Source organism: Nipponia nippon, unplaced genomic scaffold (genome assembly GCF_047370975.1).
Source record: "Nipponia nippon isolate SJK-2023a ecotype South Korea unplaced genomic scaffold, ASM4737097v1 scaffold_7, whole genome shotgun sequence".
Lineage (NCBI taxonomy): Eukaryota > Metazoa > Chordata > Aves > Pelecaniformes > Threskiornithidae > Nipponia > Nipponia nippon.
In genome coordinates this window covers 33,842,078-33,867,860 of record NW_028262391.1, presented here as the reverse complement: position 1 = coordinate 33,867,860, position 25,783 = coordinate 33,842,078, and the positions used below count along the sequence as shown (strand labels likewise).

At 40.7% G+C, this 25,783-nt stretch overlaps 2 protein-coding genes across 9 annotated transcripts in view; one reads left to right on the top strand and one right to left on the bottom strand.

Moving 5' to 3' along the window:
* The window catches only part of SMPD3 (sphingomyelin phosphodiesterase 3), a 122,344-nt gene extending 117,955 nt beyond the window's left edge, over positions 1–4,389 (top strand). For both annotated transcript variants that reach the window (XM_087739979.1, XM_087739980.1), the window contains exon 8: positions 340–4,389. In XM_087739979.1, the coding sequence (XP_087596105.1) occupies positions 340–441 (102 nt within the window). In that variant the 3' untranslated portion in view covers positions 442–4,389. The remainder of the gene's footprint in view (positions 1–339) is intronic.
* PRMT7 (protein arginine methyltransferase 7) overlaps positions 1–25,783 on the bottom strand; it is a 59,371-nt gene that overhangs the window by 21,429 nt on the left and 12,159 nt on the right. For 2 of the 7 annotated variants that reach the window (XM_087739972.1, XM_087739973.1), the window contains exons 12-17: positions 25,340–25,429; positions 24,510–24,671; positions 21,981–22,055; positions 21,029–21,189; positions 19,765–19,861; positions 17,806–19,188 (exon numbers count right to left, since the gene is read on the bottom strand). In XM_087739972.1, coding sequence (XP_087596098.1) covers positions 19,030–19,188; positions 19,765–19,861; positions 21,029–21,189; positions 21,981–22,055; positions 24,510–24,671; positions 25,340–25,429 — 744 coding nt within the window. In that variant the 3' untranslated portion in view covers positions 17,806–19,029. Of the gene's footprint in view, positions 1–4,385; positions 5,120–17,805; positions 19,189–19,764; positions 19,862–21,028; positions 21,190–21,980; positions 22,056–24,509; positions 24,672–25,339; positions 25,430–25,783 lie in introns of those variants that run through there. The other 5 variants (XM_087739977.1, XM_087739976.1, XM_087739974.1 and 2 more) reach the window with 4 other exon arrangements.

Below are 25,783 nucleotides of genomic sequence, written 5' to 3'. Positions count from 1 at the left end.
CCTCCCAGGTGAGCGCCTCCTTACGCACATGGATCACCTACTGCAGCACTACAGATGTTACTGGAAATGGAAAGAAAAGGTACAACACATTTCATCCAGACTGGTTCAGCTCTGTATCATCTCAGCGGTTCACCTCATCAGCTGCACCACGCCGACATGCCCTGTGTGGCAGATAGTTTACCATTAGCCCAGGCAAGCTAGACTGGTCCCATACATCATCTAATACAGTAAGGTAGTTCAAAGTAAACTAAAATGAGGCATAAAAGCTGAGTCCTGGTGTGTAGCCTAACAGATCAGTTTTGCAATTCCTTCTTTCTTACTCTTGTTTTCCTTCTGCAGGAAGTGGAAGAGTTCAGCTTTATTACCCAGCTAGCAGGCTTGACAGACCACCTACCCGTAGCAATGCGTCTCATGGTGTCTACAGGAGAAGATGACCCTTAAAACTGACCAGCTCTGAGAGGTTAGAAGAGGGAAACGTTAACGATATTAAGAAAATATCAGAGCATAAGAACGAACTATTCTGGTGCCACGTTAGGAAAGATGACCAGACCTGACCCGGGCTACTCCCAGAATGTACCAACAACGGCGGATATAAAAAGGGAAGAAATGGAAGGGGTTGTGGCCAAAAGCCACTGTCGCAAGTTGCTCAGGCAACAGGGCAGGCCTGTACTACCATGCTTTCACTGTGGACCGAACGGAACCAAGATGGAAGTCCTAATTCCTTCTGAACCAGTGCCATTCTTACTAAAACATGTTTTTATACTAATATATAGCACAATTTAGTTTGTAATTAGTCTGTGAGTTAGTGCTGCTCAATGGTTTTTTGCATAATTTCTTTGTATAACTAAGAAGCTAAAGCTTTTTTTCTTTTTTTAGCCTGTTAAAGTTGTAGTAGCGTGCTTGCATCAGTAGCATGCGCCCGCACTGCATGCCACTCTGAGATAAAATAGTCAGTAAGGTACCATGGGGAATATCAGAATGGAAGCGAGTTCAAAAATCAGATACCAGCCAAAGCAAGGCATTCTGGGACTGGCAAACCCTTCCGTCCTTACAGATGGACCTTAAACCAACGAAAAACTCTATCTAGATTTGCAGACCAGTATCTTCCTGTCCGATTTAAGGATACTTAAAAGATTTGGAATTAAGACTTTGAGAACACAGCTTCTACCCATATTCCAACTGTGTTCCCACTGAAATTACGAAGTGTTTTGTCGGACTAATGACTCCAGAATTGGACCTTTAGCATTCTAAGTGCAACTTATTCCCTTAGGAAGAAATATAGTTCCCTTGTAATGTCTTTTCTTTCTTTCCCATCCGTGGGGCAGTTCTGCATTACGGTATGGGATGATATGTATGTTACAGTAGAGTGAATAGATTCCTGTAGTACCATTGGTAACACCAGAGCCAACATTCTGCCTTAGCTAGAAAGAGTAAGTGGGAAATAGCTTGTAAAATGCATGCTAGGTATAGAGTTAAAATAAACATAAGTGACATTTTGGGAGAAAAAGCGTAGAACAGTGTACGATTGGCAAGGCAGGATAATCTAACAATTTTCCAAAGGAATCAGTACAGTTAAAGGGAAAGTGTAGTGTGGCTAGCTACTAGAGAATAGCCCCGAAACATATAGTGAACGAGGGTTTGTTTATGTCTGTGAGACAACTCTGCATTTGTTAAGCACTCACAGACTTTAACAGGGGTCTTGCCATCTAATTCATATGTTCTTTCCACGGCAGCTCTTCAAACGTGGGGCTGCCCTCTGCCATCTTATCCCCAGGACCTGATGTACCCAGCCTCTGTAACCTTAACAAAAATAATGAAAAGCTGGGAATCAGGTCCATAATGAGGCTTGGCATTTTTTTTAGGTATTTACATTCAGAAGCGTTTGTGTTGCTGGGAGAACAATGAGAGCCCTTGCATTTTAACCGAAACTTAGTTCCTTCTGCCTACTTCCTGTTCAATTCTAGTGTTATTTCCTCTTACATTACAAATTCCCTGTGTTCAAAAGAGAAGAGTTAATCTAATACTTAGACTTGCTCCATTAAGTAACCTGTTTTAGTTATGCTGGCCACAAACTCCTGAAGATGCTCTTGGTTTGGTTTAGTTTATACGTGCTAGGAATCAGCTTGAGCTAAATCAGAATAGATTTAAATCAGAAATCCCAGTCTGCACAGCCTCTGGTACTGGCTTAATTAGCTACAGTAAACAACAGAACTTTTACTTAGATCTGCCTGATTTTGCAAGCAGAGAAACTCATAAAAGTACTGGACTAAGAGTACTGGCTAATTCCAAGTAGGTAGCAGGCCACTTCTCACCCTCTCCCACTGCACCTGGTCTTGACGCGTTTTATGCCTCATTTTCCAGTCCTGGCGTCCCTTCAACAGAGACTGCCTCTTAGAAGTGTACTGTGCCAAACCACGGGGTAGTCTGCAAGTGCAACCCATGGGGACTCAAAAATGGAACCAGACTCAATTCCCCCTTTTTGATAAAATTAGGAAGTCAAGTTTACAGCATCAGAGACTTTAGCGTACTATCCCAACGCACCACCGGTTACCCACTTTGTATGTTTCTCTTTATAGTGAGGGTGCACGTACGTGCAATGTGTTTTTCTGGTTTCTTATCTCTCCACTCAATTCAGAAAAACTTGTACCTGAAACAACGCTTTTAATCCTATTTTCTACCTTGCTTGTATTTTATTAACCTTTTTAAAAAAAAAACAAACAGTATCAGTAGCAATTTGTGTGCTGTCCAGCAGCTATTTCTCAGTAGTAAGATTAAATATAAGGTACAGTATTTTTAATAGCTTTCCTAACAATGTAAATTACAATTTGATATCTACTTCACTAAGTATCAATTGCAGGAGCTGAATTTGACACTGTGTGGGATATAATCATAAAACTACTGCCAAACAATACTACATTATTTACAGTAAAACTAACATGGTCTAAATTACTTTTAAATTAGTTCTGTGGCTTTGTGCTGACTAAAAACCAGGCACTTTTGTCAACTTTTTGAGATACGTTGAGAAATATTTTTTCAAATTTGAAGTAAACCGATTTTGATGTTCTTAGTTTCTCAGTGATCAAGGAATGGATAGTTGTAAAATGTTCTCTTTAAACAATACATGTACATTTAGTCAGTCTAGGTAGTTCTTATTTACTGTCTTAAGGATCTAACTTTGCAAGAGAGTGATGCTGGGAGGTACAGCACTGAGGCACCACTGTACAGATGCTCCTTGGTTTTTTGCATTGATCCTGTGCCTTCTGATGCCTTGGTACACTTGCAGGAGCCAGAGCGCATACGTACCGGTAAACTGTAAAGAACAGGCTTTGTTTTCCAAAGAGTAACACCCTGGAGAGAAAAATGAGGTTTGTCTGCACCACTACTACTACAGTTCCATGTACTATCTCACAGAGAACCATTCAGACACCATCTGTAGTGGCAGGATATCAATCGTTACAAGCCTTAGACAGATACTATGTAATAGAATATTTGCATTTTAAAACAAAGGGGGGGCAGAACGTGCCCAGGAAATCAAACCCTGGATAGCCTTTTGCAGAAGTCAACCCCACTTTGCTTAAGGACAGCATGACCCAGTTTATTAGTAGGATGATATTTATAAGAAATCTGAGTTAAGCTTACTCTGCTATGCTTACCCCACTTTGTACAGGAATTTCAGGTATCTTCAAGAAGTGGGTGATAACACTGTTCTTGGTTTAATAACTGCCACTCTACAGGTATACTGTAGATGAAGTGCCAGCTGTTTTTATAAAAGCTAGATAACATCTGTTTCTCATGTTCAATTTGCATTTTACAACAGCACTTCTAGAACAAGTGAACAAAAGACACAAAGAGGACAGCCAAAAACTAAGAATTTCCAGAAGTTTCAAGGATGTCAGGTCCTTACAAAGTTGGTACCTTTAGATCACTTCAAAAACACAACCTACAGAACGCAGCCTCTCGGGCACTTTCAGATCCAGTTAACCTGTGCACTGTTTGCCCGAGGGATGCATGATCCACCCACTCTGTGCCACAACTCAGCCACCAAGGACCAGGGTAGTAACGGTGCACAGCTTCATGCTATGTGAAGAAGTGTTTACTATAAATAATTCGAGTGGTGGCCAGCTAGTTGTGTTCCATCACAACCTGGACACTTACTAGAAGCTGCGTAAAGCAACCAGACACAGACGGTACCACAGACTGGCTCCAAGAGAGGCCTGCAGCCTGCTGCAGAGAAACCCTTGAGAAAGCTGGCTTGTATAAGGCGTTTACCTATCGTGTGCTAGTGTTACAACAAGGTTTTGTCCCAGAAGCACTCTCGGCTAGTCTGGCTAGACCCTCACTCCTACTTGTTGGGTAAGACAGTAAGATTTAAGGAACTTACTTACAATTCCAATAAAGAAGTTTTTTTAAACGGCCTTTGTTTGGTGGTCCAGATTAAGCAGATCTGACTGTCCCCGGTTTGGTCTCTGAGCTACCCTGGGGTCACACCGCAGCACATCAGTGTCAGCACATATCATCGGCTCAGAAATGAAGCATTTTTACCTCCTCCTGGCACTATAGGACGAGATCAGAAATACACTCTGAGAAACTCCCAATTTTACCATCCATTACAGTGAGGGTCAAATTGTTACTGAAGGTCTCATTTTTCCACGCCATCTTGTTTTAAATACAATCTTGATGCTTTTAAAGACTTGTATTATTGCTGAGGTTTAGAAATCCTATAATAACAATAACCTTTTTTATTTTGATGATTTTTCGGTATTGTATCCTTCTGGAACCTAATGTTTTTATATGGTAAGCACACACCTTCTGACATTTTGTTATAAATGTATTAAAAAAATAAAAATTTAAATATTTTCATTGGTTTCTTTGCCTGCAAGAAAACCGCAATCTCAGACCTGATAAAAACAAGGTATTTTGAACAACAGGGAGGGTTTTTTGTCTTTTATTGGTGCTGAAAGGAATAACTGGTTGATGCAAACAAGATAATAAAATTTCAAGGCTCAAATGATTCTGTGCAGTCCACTTTTTCTGGTCTTGTGATGTGGAGTCTGACAGCACTAACGGAAATCTCACTCTAAGTGCAGTCTGGTGGGCGGCTGCACCTGTTCTAGTGAACCTGCAGAAAATAAAGGGTGAAAGAAATGAGTGCTTTAACTCTCCCTCCACCTTGGCCTCTACTGCTCAGACATCCCCCTGCTCAGACGCACCTCACTCAGTTTTCAAGGCGTGCAACCTTCACGCAAGCATTCGCAGTGCCTGCTGGAGGCTGCAAACCTGAACCCCGCATCTCGCACCAAGTTCATGCTTTAAGTAGGAGGATACCCACTCCACGCTGCACTCTGCTGGGATTTAATGTAAGACCACTTCACAAGAACAATTTCTTATTATGCAGTTGTACATCTTGACGCCTCAACAGTGATCTAGTCTCTGAACTAATGGAGAGCAGGTTTTTATCTATATACTGTCCAGTCAAAGATAATTTAAAAAAAAAAAACAAAAAAACCCACAACACCCCCCCATACATATGTCCTTACGAAATCCAGTGATTTAACAAAACAATGTCAAGTGAAAAGAATCCATTTTACTGGTTCAGTCTTTCTGAACAGTCCTCAAAGTCCTTTATAAAAGCCGGTACGGAACCCCACCTCAGAGAATTTACTTTTTCCACAAGCAGAAAGGAGGAAATCAGTGGAATGCAAGTGATTAAGGAAGAGCACAGCGCACAAGTTTCTTGTCATTAGCTCAGGGAGGAACCGCTCCACCTTATGAGACAGGATGTTCGCGATGGATCTCTGCAGCTTTCTCCATTGCCGTACAGGTGATTTTTTGTCTGCTTTCTGATGCTACCATAGCATTATACTTTGACAGACTTCATTCTCCAGCGGTGGATTCCTAGTATGTGACTCTCCTGCAATACCTCATCTATTTTTCCATTGTTACCGTTTGCGCTATTATGTGAACAGCTCACAAGTGGGTTCCCCTCTAAGAAGTGCTACAGAACCGCGAGGTAAAACACAGTCATTTCTTGGACAGCTCGCATCTTCCAGACACGTAACTAAGAAGAACAAGTACAGAAAGTTGCAACTCCTTCCCACTCCCTCTGCCCGAGGAGTTGTAGTGTAGTTTATTACAAACTCGTGCCCACAGATGCCTGTCGGTCAGCACTGCAACTGCAATGCCATCTGCCTCTTTGGCTACTGTACAGATTCTCTTGGCAAAGCACCTGTTAAAATACCAACCTCCCTATCCCACCGAAATTCCTGCTCAGAATGCTGCTGAAACTATTCTTTGTCTAGCCCTTTTCTTTGACTATTTAATACTTTGATGTACCAATTCTCCTTGTTGCAGCAAATCAAGTTGCTCGTCTACATTTTCATGGCCTTTCAAAAGACATGCTGTTACCCTCTACCTTTGTTTTTGGCTACTCCAGATTTCCCATCCACCACTCCTAAATCTGCAAGCCCTTCATATTTTCCTCCATACTTTCCCTGACATTTTGGGAAGGCTCCAAGCAGCCATTTGTGAAATCAGTGAGCGAGGCTTGCTAGAAAGACTGGCAGGAAAACAACACTCCTCTTTCTCATCTTTTACATAATGGCAGATATAACAACTGCTCCTTACAACCATTAGATGGGAACGCGAAGAAACGTGCATTAATCTCAGGTAAGATTAGAAGAAAAAGAAAAAAACATATCTGAGGATAGTTACACATTGGGTCTGTGTACCCAAGAAGATCATGGAATCTCCATCAACATTTAATGTGGGCCATATATTCATCCCCTTTCCCTCCTCCCCTGGGCCCCCCAAAACCCCTTGATAGGTCTGACAAACATTTCGTACTGTTGCAAATCACATGAGCTGCTTAGGTTGTGCTCAGCCCTACACACGCTGCAGTGCCCATGCCAACAGCATTGCCCCTCACACCGAGAGAGGCTTTTCCAACCCGTGAACCCAATTCATCTGCCTTCACTGTTTGTTAAGTCCTCTTCTCCTCCTCCTGTCTGACTCACAGACTCTTTGGGGCAGAAGACTCTGTCACTGTCCTGTCTTTTATACGGCACCCAGCACTACATTGCCAAGGAAAATGGTTCCTAGGCACCAAGAACCATCTAAACAGTAACTAATCAAGACATTAACTGGAGTAGAAAAATGCTACAGTCTTCCTGTGTGCTTTAAAGGATGAGATAATTGAATATAATCACATAAAATAAAGGGACATTTTCCCCATGTTCCTATTAACATCCTAGCTTTCAGCTGGCTTTCTTGTCTAAATTGCGTAATTCCTAGAAAACAGCACCTGCTTACTCTGTTCCTCTGGAAATGTCCATAAGTGGATGCTTCACCTTCCCTCACTTCCCACATGAGCATCTCATACTCACCAACACATGCTTGCACAGTTTCCACCACTGCCAAGCCCCCTCTTTCCCTTTTGCAAGTAAACCTTTGATGTCTCCGAAGCCAAACCCAGCAGAACAACTCCAAACTGCTTCAAGGTTTTTTGCAAAGCTCTGCTAAAGCTCCTCAAGTCATGGCAGCGTGAGTCCAAAGCAACCAGATGCCTTAAAAGTCCCCCTCCTATTCGCAAATGTTTTGACTCTTCCAAATCCCGGCAACAAGATGCGTCAGCCTGATGAGCTCAATAGAGACCTTAATGTGATCCTGAATGCCGTACTGTCATTAGTAGACCGAATATTGATATCTCTGACCGCTTTCCGCCCTGCTAAAATGGAATTTGCCTCACAGATACACACATTAAAGACTGTATTAGCTAGTAACTGATATAAATCCTTCTGCCTTAACAATACAAAGTGGAGGATGATGTCTAAGACATTGCAGTGTTAAGACTGCAGAGAGAAACAGAGCTGCCTGTAGAAAGGACAGTAACATGTTAGTAAAGTGGGGGGACACACACCCTACACATTAACCACCGAGTCCACAAATGCCTAGCAGAATGATTCACACAGAGTTCAGGATGCAGCTATGGTAAGAACTGCTCTATTCCATGACAATACTTCTGTAATTTTAAGATTCTGGATGATGCAGTAAAAAAACTGAAGGGGTTTCCAACGCTGCCACAGCATTGCGTGCTACAGCGCCTGCACAGGCAGCCTCCGAACACTTTGGTATTTGAAAGAAGTGATGTGGGAGTTCAGAACCTGTCATCACCCAATGGCAGTATATTCTGAATGGATCCCACTGCAATGAACGGAAAGAGATGAGCATGATGAGGGTAAGATGACGTCCTTCCACATCAAACGTAATTAGATACCTTTGTTCTCATTAAAGAGGTTCATGAACTTTTAAATTAGCAGAAGACTGTCAGCTTGAACACCCTGGCCCTGCTACAATTTGGGTAACATCCTCACTACCTTTTTGGATCTAACCAGGTATAATTTTTACCTTCTCTGTGTTTGGCTCCAACAGGTTCTTAAATACCTTTCAAATGCCAACCCAGAATTTTGTATACCCAGCAAAATCCAGCTGGATCTTTCTCTACAATTAAAAACTTCTCCTTCAGTCAACTGCCACGCCGTCACCAGCTTCGGCAAAGCCAATGTTTTACATTGCTTAGTAAGGACCTTCAGGACATCAAGAAACAAAAGGGAGCTACGAGGTCTGCAAGACACCAACTGAAAAAAAATCCTAGGCCTAGCATGGTGCCAAGCACTATGCTAAATGAAAGGTGCATCACACAAGACAAACTAGTTCTCAGTACACAGCCTGGCCCATTATCTCAGCCCCAAAATAAGACTGTTATGAAACAGGTATTTAAACTCTATTTTCTGTTACTCCTTAGTTACATATAATTTCTCTTTTCCACATTTGCCGAGAAAGCTATTTATAGCCACAGCAAACTCTTTTAACAAAATGTGTCTTGTATGCCACAATAAGCACGTAAGAAGGACTTCATGCTGTAGCTACTTCATTAATTATTAGATTGGTGTTCTTGGAACTCTGTGGCATTTCTGAACTAACGGTGCTCACCCTGGTGAGATCCCTCTTGCCCACAGCTGACCTTGAGCGTCCTTCCACCTCACTGCAAAAACCTCAGCCTCACCGTTCTGTAGCTGTGTGCTCCAATGTTAGAGCAAATTAGAAGCTGTCAATGTAGCATTTATTATACACTGACAGAAAGAAATGCTGAGTCTGGTTAAATGCTCGGCAGTGGCTCCATACCCAGTATAAGAGATCCTTGTCCAGGCCTGGATTCCCAGGGCCTGACAATTAGAAGAAGGTTTCTGACCACAAGACCAGACAAGTTCAAAACCAGCTTCCAGATGACCACAACGGAATGCAAAAATAAAACCAAACAAAAATTCCTGTCCAAAACCCCACTGCTTTTAAAACAGAGTTTGATGTATTTTTAGAGAGAGATTATATACATAAGCGCTCCTACGGGAAGGGACTACACAGAGCAACCCAGAAGGTCCCACTCAGTCCTGTGTTTGGTTTGAGGACAGGGGGAAAGTACAGAATTTCTTCTGCTTCTGGGTAATGATTATTTACAAGTGCAAGCATAATTATCTCTTTGGGACCTTCAGTTTATTCTTTTAAAAAAATAATTGATATTTTTATTCACATTTTAAACATGGACAGAACTGGTGCTTACTAGCAGGAACTCTTCAAGCATGAATAGCTCCCTGTCCAGGCTCCAGGTAAGACTGTACTTAAAGCATGGGAGCAGACAGACGGGAATGGTAAAAAAATGAATGGAAGGAGGACATATTCGATCCGCAAACATACTATAAAGATATGAGAGCATCTAAAAAGGAAAAAAAAAAAAAAAAAAACCAGCAACCAAAAAAGTTAAGAACATTAAGAAAGAGTAAATGGCCCTTAGTTATTTGGGAAATGTTTCACAGTATGTACATTGCTGACTAGTTTTGTTGGTGAGAAGCATGCCTACACCTTGCCTTTAGTTTCAGAGATGCTTTTTTATTAAATTTTATTTTAAATATAATTATTTGATTAGCTGTTGCCCAGCCAACCCAGGGAATGCAAATACAGACTGTCTCAAAAAGCGAGTCATAGCTCTCAGCTTTTAAGGGGAGGTAAACAATGGAGCGGTGTATCTAGTTCCCAGCTAGAGGCAGAGACACAAGTGGAATATTCTCTCTGTAAGCAAAGGGATACAGGCAGCAGCATCCAAGAAAGCAGCAGGAAGCTGGCAGTGGATATAAGGCAGTGCATCGATCTGAACAGATGATCTCCTGTGAGAAAATACTTTTATTTATTCAGGCAGACTACACGGCTTAGCTGACTAGCACCGTGACAAATACCAAAATGGCAGCATTCTAAACGGGGACATGTTCTGCCATCGAGGGAGGCTTCAAAGAAAGCAAATGGGCTAAACAGCACCTAAAAGGGCCATGTCGCATCCTTACTGCAAAACGCCTGTTGATACCTGATGGCTGCTGCTGTGGAACAAGGAACATGCCGCCAACCACATCTGCACATTAGCGTATCTACAACAGATAATTAGAGGAGTTCAACTCTCCATAACACAACCCTGACATTAACCTGCTTTAGGAAGAACTGCTTAGATGACCTGAGGTGCTGCTGCCCCTTCTGGAAGGGAAATGCTGCTTGTACCTCTACCCTGCTGTTTCATTCATGTCATCTATAAACATCAAATACAAACCATAGCCTGGCAGTGCAGGCATTGCACACAAATGCAGGAAGAGACTGGCCTAGAAGAGCTTCCTCTCTGTGACAAGCACAAAAGAAAACACACAGAAATTAAATGTTTTGTCAGCATACGCCCACGAAACCTGTGGAGTGGAGCGCCTTGCTACAACAGACACAAAGCCTATTTTGTATTGAAATAGGAAGACACAGTCTCTCCTAGATTTTTCTCTGCCTTCTTCCCTTTTTGGAGACTTTTTTTTGATGTATGTTGCAGGGTATGTGCCAAAACAATGCAAGAAAGGGTGAAAACATAACATTTAACACGGAAGTTGACCTTATGGTTCATTTATTCTGCTGTGCAACATAGAACTGCTAGTTTTGTTGAATACTAGTCAGTATTATGCAAAAAGAGAAGGGAGAGGGGGGAGGAAAATCTAAAAAAAAAAAAAAAAAAAAAAAATTATTTAATGCATGAAGGAGAAGAGATGCAACTTCCCTAACAGTTTCACACAAAACAAACACACACTAAGCCATCATAATGCAATATACTAGCACAGTTTTCAACACAAGACCGTAACATGCTGCCACCACCAAGAACTTCATCCTTTGGCATGCTATGCCTAGAGACTCAGGATTAGTGCTTTCTAACGACACACAGGCTGCACGAGATAGCTTCGTCGTTATCTTACCACACTTTCCCCATGCCTCATCAGTGTCTTCAGATAGTTTTGGTTTTATGCTTCAGTTCTAGAAGCATAAACTTTAAATGAAACATTTTGTTGGTAGAAACACCTTTTCCTGAAGAGAAGCACGAGTGCCTGCCTAAGTCTAGGAGACTTCCTAGCTTCCTTTTCTGTTAGCCTCCGAAACCTCTGCTTTGCTCTCAGGATAGCCTGCCTGGTCACCACAGCACGAGGGAGGTTGGAGAAATGAAAGAGACGGCCATTGATTTTAAGCAAGGCCGAGGCTTAATGAGGAGCAATGCCAAGGCAGTTGCTTAAGGGCCATCATTTAAACTCCCTGAACAGAACCAAACTGCTAGAGCTGGAGTCCAAAGACCATTTTAATCACTCTGATGAGAACACACTACCAGAGACACATAAGAACAGAGATAGCTGTACGTGTAGGCAGCTGAAGCTTATCTGTGTCACCTTGCACAGGAGGTATGATAAAGCTGTTTTTAAAATGGGGGGGGGGGAGGGGGCGGGAATGTTTTAAAACAAACAAGGGATGACTAGACTATAACAGAAAACCCTCCCATGAGCTTTCAGCCTTGCACATATAGATTGCAACAGAATTAACACTAAATTTAACCCAAAACTGGGCTCTGCTATTAATATTTTCCTTTTATCCCACATCGCCCTCTCCCTTCTTCCCCCTAGGGCAAGGAAAGCTAATAAAGCTACTAAACGCTAGCCACTATACAGAAAGGTATCTTAAAGGGGGGCAGAACCCACAAAAAACCCTTACATACTGTTTGCCTTTTTGTCAGTCAGCACAGCTTGAAAAATAGCTGTTTACACTTATTTTATTATTTGTAAAGGCATACATCAAGAAGAAAAAACAAAGTTCTACAGCAAATTAGACCTAAAAGCAACTAAGTTTCAGCGATACTAAAACAAACAAACAAAAAATTACGCCTTTTGTTTTATACCTCTACAGAAAGAGGCTAAGTGTGTTCAAAACATTTTTTCCTGTTCATAAGCTTTCCACTAGAAGGCCATAGGACAGAAGCTCCACTCACAGAAAACAGACTCTGAGAAGTATTATGGAGAACTCTTAAACATCATCAGCTGAGGAGGTAAGAGACCCTAAACACTACTGCTGTTTTAAAACACCAGGGGCACGAACATTCAATACTAAAGCCACTGTCTCAGTCCTTAGCTTACTCGCTGCTTGGTACAACATCCCAGCATGCTGGCATACACACGTGGCAAAAGAGCAGGCAAAATTATATGGTATGAATGCTCTTTTCGTACCAGTTCATTACCCATGTATGCTTGGCTTCCTCAGTCTGAAAGTCACACAGACTTGCTCAACACATGTGCTTTTGTTTCTGAAGTCCCACTATTACATCTAAAACAAAGCAGGCCTCTAAACCAGCCAAAGTTTGTTCCCTCGTGCAAACCTGTGGACTGGAAGCAGGTGCTGACACAACTTACTTTATGTAGAAAACAACCCGGCTCACTGGGAGGTGCAGACCCGCCAGGGCTGCAGGGCCGACGGGTGCAGCAAGGTCAGCCACAGCCCGGCGGGCAGGGCCACCGCGGCGAGACGGGTGAGGGCCCGCCCGGCGCACCCCACGGCAGCAGCCCGCGCCGCCCTGACTGGAAACCGCTCGAGAGCTTGACGCCCAGGGCCGCCTGCCGCAAACAGCTCGGCCAGGCCAGGCCCGCCTCCCCCATGCCCGCAGCGCAACGCCTCCCCGGCCCGGCTTACGGCGGCCTTCCCGCAGCGCAAAGGCGAGGCGTTACTCCCTCGCCACCTCCGCGGCGGCGGCGGGGAGGGTGGCGGAGGGTGAGGGGGCATAAGAAGAACATGTCGGTCCCCTCCCCTGAGGCGGCAGGAGGCCAAAATGGCGCCCAGCCGGCCTGAGGAGGGGGCTCGGCCAATCAGCGGCGGGGCTCGCGCCCCGGGCAGGTGCGGGCCGGCGCGTGCCCGAGGGAGAAGGGGCGTTGGGCGCGCGGCCGTGGCGGGCCCGGAGGGAGGCGCGGGAGCGGAGCGGCCCCCGCCCCCCTCCGCCAAACGGCCGCCTCGCCGCCCCTCCCCCCCTCCTTCTGCGCTGGGAGGCTCCGGGGAGTCGGTTTATTACGAATTAATTGTGGATGCACGCACGGCCCTTCCCACCTAAAGCGAGGGACGTGATCATCAGCCCTTCGCTATAAATGACTTTGCAGTCGCAGGCACGAGATGATGCATGTAGACCTGCAGTACAGTCGCTTCAACCGTTCTAGAAATACTGCAGTTGAGAAGAAATATGACATTTTCAAGTGCTGCAGCGAAGGCTGTATGTCTCTCCCTCCCACCCCATTCATTGCCGCAGCTTGGTTTATTTGCTGCTTCTCAGGGTTCTGAATAATTGGTTTCTTAGATTCTCTAACATGAAGCAAGCGGCCCCTTCATGGGAGTACAGGTACAGCAGCATCCATCAGCCTCGAGAAGCAGGAGTCCAGTGAACTGCAGCGCCCACTCTTTCTTCCAAAGCGTGAGTGCAACGCTTCACCTAGAGAGTGATGTGCAAGGCAAGACAGAGCAGAGGCTGCGGAAAATAACAGGAGCGAGAGACAAAACCCACAGCAGACAGGCTGCTGCTGCAGTACGTTATGCAGCTGCACTTCAGCAAAACCCTGAGGAAGAAGAGGAGGTTACGCGGCCAGTCTCTAGCGTGTAACGTGAGCTAAGATGCCCTGGGCCTGTGCCCACACCACTGCGAAGAGCACCATCAGACCTGCAATTGCAGGGCTTTCCCTTCGCGTACAGGAAGATAATCAGCTCTCATTCTTTCGTTAGTGCCCTTGTCCACAAGAGAAGCATCTTTAGGGCTCTCAAATCCTAGACAGAATCTTGCTGGGGAAAAAAAAAAAAAAAAAAAAAAAAGAAAAGAAAAAAAAAAGTGGGCCATCTTCATGACAGCCTTTCAAAACAAAAACAAAGCCCTATAGCCACGTAAACATATCTATTATCTATATATTAAAAATATAATTTATATATAATATATAAATATATATGTGTGTGTGAAAAAAACCATGGTTTTAATTATTGAAGTATCCAAGGATTTGCTGCCTCTGAGCCTTTATCTGCTCTATCTCGGTCAAACCTCATAAGTCTGCATTTGAAATCACACTGTGCTAAGAAAACAGATGATTAAAGCAGAGCAAGGGAGTCAGGGGATTAGTTTATTCTGCATGGCCTGGAGCAAGTCATTTTTAGCTCTGAGGCCCTAATCTTACAGCGAGCCTGGGGCAGATGAAACACTTGAACACCCACACAAAGCACACTTAGTTTTTCCTCATCTGAAAAATGGGGATAACACCACATACCTCTCTCTGAGAAGCGTCTTAATCATTAATCTGCATTAAATGCTCGGAAATGTGAAGTTTTAAAATGATTAAGTACGAAACCAAATTAACATTTTGCAATGGCATCGGAGTCAATCAGGCAGAATGACAACACAAGCACCCATTGTATTCAGCTCACAATTGTCACTGGAAAAATCTAACACTAGGAAGCTGTAATAGTCTCTTCCCCTCCTAACAACCAGCTGTAACTACAAATAGAATACAAAAGATGAGTGACTAAATGAATTAGTCCTGAACGGCATCCTCCATCTTGTTAAACGCAGGAAGCCTACACAGAGCAGTTTCAAAGGGACTAATGAAGGAGAAAAGCAAGCCCTGGGATCTCGGTCCTCGAATTGCCCAGCCTTCAGACAAAAGGTACCCGTTTTGCAAATAAAGGAACAAATCTTGCAGCTGCCACGACCCAGAAAACACCCTTTAAATTAAATTGCAAGACTTGTCCTTCATTAGGACCATGACAATTTCACTGTCCTAGAAGTATTATTCATTCTGTGTATTTAGTGTGAGAAACTTTGTTCCCTGCCTGTTTTTTATGGTAGGTGCAAGTCTGTATTAGTCTTACTAGCACTTGTCACTTTTTGTACTAGTTTTCCATTTCAGTGCATGTATGTATGGTGTATCTGATAATATCACAAGCACTTTATTTGTAGATGAGACAGCTGCATTGCAAGTCCTTATTAGAAGTAAACAGGATCTGAAAATGCACGAGAAATTTAAAAGTGGATTCTCAGCACCCTCTTGTGGATTTACAGTGTGAGAACGACCAAGTATTAGTAAAACTTCAATTACAATTCAGAGCTACAGAAAAGTTATTATTTTTGCAGCAAAACTATAATAGGGAAGTTAAATGTGAATGGCCAAACTTTGTAGTTTATGATTATTTTTAATACCTGACTAAAACTTCCATCTTTAGTGCAAGCATCTCTTGTGCCACATTAAAAAAAAAAAAATCTGTCGGTTATACACTGGCTCTCATACAATATATGAACTGTAATACTGTTAGTTCAGTGGAGGCAGGGGATTCTGTTTCTATAAAAACATGCATCTACGCCTGCAGGCCTAGTCAGTATCAAAGCTGTTGTCATCTAAGAAAAAAACTGCCTGTGGTAGCTGCACAGAGTAAGCTCCTTCCAAGAGAAAACAGGACTCTTGCTCTGCTTATTAAGATGCCAGTCACCAGCAGCTCTTCCAACTCGGCACGTCACGGCAAAGCTGCTGTCGGGTCTGGGAACAAACAGGAGCCTGAATGCTGCTACTGGGTAGATGGGTTTCTCTTACAAAGTAGCTTTCCTCCCCCATGTGTGTGCTTGCAGTAAAATGCCTTGTGGAAGAGGACAGAGACAGAAGTACTTTTTTTGGTTTTGCTCACATATATAAGGGATGCCCCGTATCCCCCTATAAGCAGCTGTTTTCCACACAATCTACAGATCACACTACGTTTTTAAGTCCAACCTGAAGAATTCACGGAAGCCATGAATACTAATACATACACTAAATACTCCTAATACACGTGAACAAATCTTTCTGCAGGTCACCCAGATTCTTATCAACACAGCTATGTTTTGTATGTACCAGAATTTAACGAGTGGTGTGACTCGTGAAAACATTCAGACCATACATGCGGTAAGGGTTTCCTTCAACATAACAGCTTCCAGCATGTTTTAACCAAATCCTCAAAGCAGTTTCAGTGTCTGTCCAAATACATAAGCATAACCAGCAAGCATTAGTAATGTTGATCACACAGTGAATTAAAACATGCACAAGGTTTCCTGAGCACATCCATCAGATTTTGTTCCTCTAAGGAACCAACGGGTGCTAAAATATGCTCAGAATGCCAGCTTTCCAGCCTTCTTATTTTTTTGGACAGCAGCAACACAATTACTGCTCCAGGTATATTGAAATTTAAGATGTTTTTCCTCACACACAGATAATATGATTCATATTAATTGCCACAGTTCCGTTCTGGAAGCGCAGTTCTGCAGATATGCTAGCTACTACATCTAGCCTATGCCCTTTGCTTTCACTACACCCACCTCTGAGAATCTCAATAGTCCCAAGTCTCACAATACCAGAAGGGTTTAAAAAGGAGACCTCTCACTCGCCATGCCTATTATCTACTGCGGTGTCCACATATCTTCAACGTATGTAACACTGATAACAAAATACAAATTCCCATCAGTGTGGATTTCTTCACTTTGGCATTTTAGCAAATTTGTCTGTTTTATTTTTTCTTAGGAAGTACGATTCAGGCATATACACACACAGAGTTATCTTTGAGAAAGTTAACACTAGACATTAAAATACTGTAAATTCAGTTGTGATTTTGTTCTATCTTACTTTTTCAAACATATAAATTCTAATATATTGCTGTCTATTAGTTCTGTGTTCCCTTTGGAACACTGTATGCTTCCGTTAGATCCAGAATCATTTGGGCAGTTAAATGCAAAGTATCTTCAGAAGCTATTCCTACTGCAGAACAAGAACGGCAGCTCATGCTTTCTGTGTCAGGCCACAAGCAAGCACAGGAGGCAGCATCCGAGTTTCTTCTGCTGTGTTATCTCCTCCAGGAGAAGAGAAGCTATACAATGCAAGCCTTATGCATTCAGACTTGCACAACTGACTGTGCCTTTTTTTTTTTTTTAATAAAGGGCCAAGCCTTTACCATTTAAAAGGCTTGGCCATATTATTGTTCTCTTTACAACTGTACAGCTTATGTTCCCAAGATATAACAAACAGATTTGTACCACCATACTTTCTGTGGGCTAGGATCAGTGTATCAAAATTAGAAACAACTGTTTAATGAAGAGCAACCTATATATTCCAGCAAAGTTTGTAAGAAATGAGAGTCTGAACTTAAGCATCTTAAAGGTACAGTTTTGAAAAGTGAAATCCACAGATCTCGGCAGGAGCTGCAGGGTTTCTGTTCTAGTGAAAAACATTAGGCATGTATTTCATTGCCTCCTTACATCTATTAAGTGTTAAGACCTTGGTCAGGAAAATATTTCTGAAAAATTTAGGAATATTTCAGATTACTTCCAGGTCTATAAATATGATCACGCTCTTAGGAAGAAAAAGAAGAAAAGTTCCTACTCACCAGAATTATATGTCACGGTGACCAGGAAAGTAAAGTAGAGTGGGCTCCTGCTCCCTCATGGCTTCTTTATAGCATTCCTTTCCCTTTGCTGAAGTTGCTGCTCAGAGGAAACAGGAGTAGCTTTGGTAAGCAGAGTTATCCCTCCGGCTGGCTGACATAATTTAGGACAGGCAGTACATTGATTTTCTATTTCCCTTAGTAGGTCACACATACAAAACGGATACACCAATTGATTGTTCATCTAAAGCAGAATTAATTGCACACACATGGTCACACACTACAATTTCTGCCAACATGACTTGCAATGCAACTAAGAAAACCTCAGTTGTGGACATGTGCTATTGCAGAACAACATACAACGTAGCTAAACTGGCAGATATTATTTAGACCTCTGACGCAATGAGTATAAGGCCACATTTTTGATCATATAATGCGTATTAAATATCTCCTACAGATTTGCAAGTTTTTTAGACTGTGGCTCTTTTTCTTTTGTTTCTGGTCACATTACCATCCGTTTGTCACTTCCAATTAACCTGAATATGTACATTTTCTAATTTGCAGTTACGCCTTTCCAGACTTTGGTCACTGTTTGGCAAATGTCTCTTCAGAAAATACAGCATCTCAGACTCCAGTAGAACATCAGTGCATCACACTTTAATTCACTGACCATTTCAGTTTAATACTAGCCACAACTTACAGAAGTCTGTGAGCAGCTAAACTGTTTCCTTCTCCCTGTTAAGTGTACTAATATAAGTATGTAGCTTGACTGGGGGTTTCTTTTTGTGCAATCCAGAGATTATTTCCCATTTTACAGTGACAAGAGCAAAGCCTAGAAATAGATTGGTTTCATTCACTTTTATCTACTCTTGGTGTAAGGTTTAGTGTTTTCATCCACTGATATGACACACAATAACCACCAAGTCAACTGTTTTGTAGCCCCATAACGTTATTCAGAACTCCAAAATACCAGAGTTTCACACTGAAACAGATGATAACAAGTATGTGTATATATGTATATAACTACTGTCAGGAATGCCTGTCCTTAAGAAAATGTTCCTCTCTACCTCCCCAACTACATATTTTGAAAACAAAACCAAAAAGGTTTAAAGTATATTTCAGAGTAGTCAGTTTGCTCTCTGGGTACCATAAAAAAATCCCTATGCCATACAAAAAATACTATGTAAGTTTATTATATTTTAGGAACATGAGTAAAAGGAAAGTATTTCATAATAGCTTAAAATCCATGGCAATCTCTCCTGTCTTTGTGTTGAAATTTATAGCATATGTGACAGCACTAGGAAGGTCTGACAGAGTTTCTGATTCAATAACAGAACTGAAGAAATAGACAGCTTGCTTGCAGTGGGGATTCCATTCACAGTTTCCCTACAGGAGAGAGTTAAAAGTGAAAGCAGTCAAAACTCTATGATATTATTACTAGACAGTGATAATGCAGTAAGAGCACAAGAGTTCTTGTCCCCAGTTCAGTATACAATGATCACATAGTTATCACTTCCATTGCCATCCATTCCATTATAGGAATGCATAATTTGAAATACCATATGCTACACTGCACAGTGAAGTCATAGAGGAAAAATGGATTTGGTCAAAGAATATTTAGATAGAATACTGAAAATACTCCTTCCCCTCAAAATTTTTGCCTTTGTTAAACTGAGAAAAGGGATTTGTATGAATAAATTCTACTTTGAGCTAGCATCATATTTAAGTTCTGAACGTGGTTCAAAAATATGGGAGCATTTGGATCCAATTCAGACTCTCCCATTTTAAGGTACATCTGCTCCCCCCAAAAATACAAACAGATAGTTCTACTAGTTCTGTCTACATAGTATTCAAACAGTGTAACAAAGAGCCCTACATAAACCAAGCGTGGCCAACAGAGACCCATTTTTCAGCACTGTAATCTTATAGACTTTGACATCATAAATTACATTGAAGAAATACCTTTTCATTTGAAATTTGCATCAGTCCTGTACTAACGGAGATGTCAGCAGCAAGATGATATTCCATCCACAGAACTGCTCCATGGCTCTTTCCTTTCCTGGGGAGAGGCGGAGGATCAAAACCTGTTACTTTATACAATACTGACAGCTTAAACACTGGACCCATTCCTCACATAGTTTAGGTGAGAGCTATAAAAGCACGAATAACTTGTTTCTTTGAAAAAAAGTTGAACAGCTGAATGATTTGGTAAATGGGTAGTACCTTTTAAAGTATTTGCAGATACGAAATCTAAAAAAGACAAGGAAGAGGAGAGTATGTCATAACTAAATCTGCTCAGAACCAGTCATTTAACAGGCACTCAATAACATGGCATAAATTATTCGCCATATTTGGGGAGTACTTCCTTCAGAGACCCCAGCTTCTCTTGTTTCTGAATTTTGAGAAAATATTTACCACATATCCCATCTCACTTCAAGTGTCTGCTCCACAAGGAGCAGAGGTCAAGTTAGTGTGTTGCCTGCAAATACAACAACTGGTGCAAATGCACAGAGACCCCACACAGATGGTTCTGCATTTTGTAAAACCTTGAATTTTGTTTCACAAAGAGAAACATATAATTACAGCAGTGTTTGAGCTACATAAGCTCTAGATAGTTACAAATAACTTTCCCCTGTTTTTTCTAAACAACATTTCAAGTTTGAACAGAATTAAGTACAATCTGTAGTTAGATTATAATGAAAGATATCTCAGAAAACACGTGACAAATATCAGGATTGTCAGAATTATAGCTAAAAGGAAGAATAGTGTATACTTTAAAGCTATTAAACAGAATAATTTGGAAAGCTAAATAGGAGCTTCTTCTGCAAGAACTCAGCAACAAGGAACAAACAGAAAGATTAAAAACATCCATACAATGGTTTATTTTCTCTAAACTATAATCTGTTTAAGTTTTAAATCATGATAACATCTAGAAAAAATTTATTTTTGAAATGCAGACATATTATCTAAGAAATTACCCTTATTGTTATAGCCTATTGTGAACAGCCACAGGAAAATTTGTGTCAGAGTTACTTCCACAGCTTGAGGTAACATTTTTAAAAACTGTCAAGTCTGTTGCCATTAGTTAACTACTATAGTTAACGATACATTATATATACACACACACACTATATATATATACACACATGCACACACACAAAGAGCTTGAATAGGAGGTAAAAAAAACGATTATGACAAGGATATCTATTGCCATGAGAAAACTCACCTTGAAAGATTTACAGAACCCTCTGTGCTGAGACAGTGTTGCGGTACAGTCTTTCTAAAGTCAAATGTCAAAACTTCCCGGGGGTCAGAGAGTGACTTGCAAGGATATTCCCACAGAGGGTGCGGTTCTGCTTCCTTGGATTCCCTAAAATTCAGAGAATTCTGAAGAAAGAAAGTAATAAAACTATCTGAAAACAATCCAAGGGCAAACAGTCCTTGTTTTCAAGTTAATTATGTGTCCTGAACCCAGAGTATTTAAAGCAATAAAGGTGCAAGAGGACAGGACTACACTTCTTAGGCAGAAGGGAAAACATGTGCTACGTGCATGAACAAATTGCTGACTATGGTCCTCAGCAGTCAGACAGAAACAGGCACTTTCAAAATACAATGCATTTAACTTTTCTTCTCCCTTGAGACAAATTCTACTCTAGAACTGCCTGCACTCCTCCACAATGACTATAAAGGCAATCTAAATGGCTAACTCAAATATGGATATCTACAATACAGCTCTAGAAATTGACACAGATAAATCTCACCCTTCGTATCTATTTCTCGGAAGTCAAAAAGCCTTTTACTCTTTCAAAAGTACCTGCAAGGGCAAGTAAAGGTAGCAGGATTCATCTATGAACAACTCCCAGATGATTTGATTTCAAGCTCAGAACACAATTTTGAGAATGGTATTTTTCTTTTTGAATGAACAGAATTATTTTTAAAAAGGTGCAAAGCATGGAAGAGCTTGGCAAATGAGAAGAAACATACAACCCCAAAACCCATGCCACCGAAGTTACCATTTTGCAAGAACTAAATAGCCACCGTATTTATGAAAAACTAAAACAATGGTGTTCTGCCTAACATACAAGTTTTTCAACTGTCACTAAATACTTTCTTAAGCCATGGTGAGTTTTGTTCTGTTTTGCTGAGACTTGTGCTGAAACTATTTTCAGTCTTCTTACTTTAATCATATCATCCATAGTCTGGACATCAAAACCTTCGCAGGTGCCACATGGACTCCGGATTCTCCATAAGTCCTAGAAAAGAAAACAGGATTTTTTTTGGCTTTATTAAAGGAAACAGGAAATTAGATTAGACATTTGATAACAAGTCAGATAAAGACTCTCTACTATCTATACATTCCTAAACCATTAGAACTAGTGCAAGAATCAGAAGATAGTGTATTCTGGGAAAATGTTTTGCAAGTCAGTTAATTCTTTAGCCACTGTTTTAAATTTTCAGCTCCTCTAAAGAATATGCCACATTTCCTACCATCTCTATGCATAGTTTACTTTAGAGTAGGTATGGATTTGCCAAGATTAAACCCTTGCAGCCCCCTCATTTCCACTACCCAGCACAGGTTAAGTGCTCTTAGTTGCATTAAACATCTTACAGACTATTGGACGACCATACTTCCCTTCAGGACTCCAAAGATTAGTAAAATCGTTTTAGGCACTTCATACTATGCCTCTCACTGACTTCAGCAGTCCACTGGACAGAAAATGATTCAGTTCAGCTTTTGCCCTTTCTTAGACTGCATTAATGGTCTCTTAATAGAACAAGAACATTCACTAGCTGTGGATATATACATTTTGTTACCTGTTCATTGTTGCACTTAGCGACCTCAAATGTTCCTGCTTTACAAGATGGCAGCAGGACTACCACAAATTTAAATGAATGCTGTCATAATTTATGCCTGAATGCAGCATGAACTAGAGTGACTATAAAGAATCTCTGCATGGCATACCTGACAGAACTATCCAATTAGATAGGCAGCATCCTGCTCCAAGTGCAATTATGGACTAAACAAGTTTATAACTGAAGTCATTTCATCAAATTCTTTCTCCTGGATCCAGCTTTTGCTAATTGCTTAACTGTAATGACATATCCCTATTCTGACAAGACAGAACAGTCTACAGAACCAGTTCTGCAGAATACATTACAACACTATGTCTGTTCCTTCTGTGTAACCGAGAACTGGTAAATGCAGAGGTTATTTTAAAAAACCCACAGACTCTAGTCTTTGAGTCTAGATTCACCACTGAACAAAGAGGAAAAGGTAAAATTAAAGCAATAGCTTCTGGAATAGCTTAATGGAACTAAGCACGAGTTAAATGTTCTACCGAAATAGCTATGAGGAATCATCTCTGAACACAACCCTGTACATAGAAGTGTAAAACTGAGGTTCAGGTGACATGAATGTTACTCTACATTCTGCTACTAGATCACTGAATAATCTTAAGTCACCACTCTGCATGCTTCAGTTTGCTCATCCAGAACATGAAGAGAATAATCCTTACTTCCTTACAAAATGCTTTGGGTTCTAGGGAAGTAAATCCTCTAGAAAAGAGAGCATGGAATTAAAATTAACTGCTTATTTCAATCTGATTACTGTTGATTAGTCTTAAACATCTGCTTCCTATTACAAGATTCAGATTTACATTATTTACTCAGTATACATTTATATTCTCTACATTTTTGCAGAAAACTGAAAGGTATGTAAAAAAAAATACTGAAAGGTATGTAAAAACATGCAGCGTAGTTGATGAGTCCCAGAGGGAAAAAGAACATATGTATTTTCACATGCACAAATCAAAGGCAGAAGTAAGAGAACAAGGGCGAAGAGCATTTGAATAAGGAAACTGTTACAGGAGAGAAGGCTCAGACACAAGACGACACAGCTGGTGAACCAGACAGGGGGAAGAAAAGAGAGAGAAAAGACCTGGGATTTTTAACAGATAAACTGAAGGTTATGTTTATGTGAAAATTCATTAGATTACAGGCATTTTTTTATTTATAGATATGTCTACTTTAGTTACACAATTTCAGAGCTACACAATTTCAGAGTTCCCTCACTTAAGCTACTGGACAAAAACTTTCCATATTAATTACGAAAGTACTTATTTAATTTCCATTGTCATTGTAGGTAAACTCTTCACAATCTTTACTGACCAAGTCCTTAGTAACAGCAAAAAAGTTTATGCCTTTGTACAATTTCTGAAAGATGACTTTTCAAAGTATTTTTAAGATGTGACACCTATTATGCTCAAATTTAGAACTGTGCACAGCTTCAAGTGGTTAAAATAAAAGAACATGCAATTATGAATCCTGCCTACATTCTTATACTCAAAGCTTCATTTTAAAACCTGGTATTTTGCAGCATATCTAATTTTATAAATAACCACAATTCTCACATGCTTCAGCAATATCTCTCTAATCTTTTAAATAAAAGAAATATTTTAAAACATTCAGGCCTTTCATTTAAAATGGTAAAATTACCCGAGTTAATTTTCTGACAAGAGATGGCTGAAATAGCAAAACTCATCTTCAAGATGTCAAATATTCTTTTCTCAGGTGGTGAGTGCAAAACATGTCGAAGTAGACAGTATTAAGTTGAGAGAAACTCGTTGTTAAAAAAAAAAACCTGGAAGAGAACTCAATTTTAAGTGGATTCGTGTAAATATCAAATGGATAGTTCTAAACAATCTCACCTGAAACTCCACAATCATCATGTGCAAAGAAGCAGACTGAGGTAGGACAGTGACACTGCTGGTAAGGTGACTGGTCACAGCTGTCCTAGCATACCAGAAATACAGGTTATGCCACGGCAACAAACTTGTAGTAAAAAATGGCTCTCCCACAAGAACAGAAATCTTGGCAAAGAAAGGAGGAGATAAAAAGCATTATAATAAAGAACAACAACTCAATAACACAAGCTGTTTATATCTTCAGTAGTTGACAATGCAATATAGCAAGCGAAGTCATCTAGATAAAAACTTCTACTGCTCTATAAGGATTTAATTACTGCATACTGCATATACTGCACAACAGACATCTTTTTGTGTTTTTAGTTAGCAAATTTTAAAATTAATTATCCTGCACCAAAGTTTGAGAGAACACATTGCAGTTTTAGGTTTGAAGGCTTTGTAATGAGAGTCATAGAAGTTTGAAATTTTTCATTTAAGGATGCGAGTACTTCCAAATAGACTGCAATCTCCTGAGACGCTTGAGAAAGAAGAGCTACAGCCTAGTAGCACATATGCAGTTAAACCAGTTTAACTGCTTTAACGACTGATGTAGATTATGCAGCAAGGGAAAGTCATACCCTTTCAAAAACAAAGCAAAAACCCTCCCACAGTCTTTAGTCTTATTTAGTTTTAGCGGGACAAGGTCTGAACCATCTACTCATTACATTGGTATGAACTGGGGTATAAATGGATACCATTGTGGTTACAGTAGCACAGTAGGAAAGCAGGATTCATTTTCACCTTCTGCTTCCCACCACCCCACTGAAATTCAATATTGGACAACTGTGACATACCTTTTTATCTTCCAAATGAGAAGACGTCAGCAACTCAGGACGTGCTTCTATTATTTTAATTTTATCTTCAAGATGATTTGCTTTAAAAAACTGAAAAAAAAAAAAAAGCAGCATACTGTCTTTATCAAAAGCTATAGCTGAGACTCAAACCCATATGAAAATAATAATTGTATTAAAAATAAACTGAAAAGAAACCAATAGCCAAAAGAAATTTTTAAAAAATTGCCTACCGTAACTTAATGGGATGATACAAGTCTATTCTTGAAGGGTGCACCTAGTGACACATGCCCTACATATTCCTTCAATTAAGTGTATAAAAAGGCAGATAACACAAGAGTTGCCTCACCTTCATTCATTTGTACTTTGAAGCATATGGGAAGGACAGCCAAGAAAGACAAAAATTACTTCAGCTACAAATACACTGCATATTTGGCTTCTGTTTGA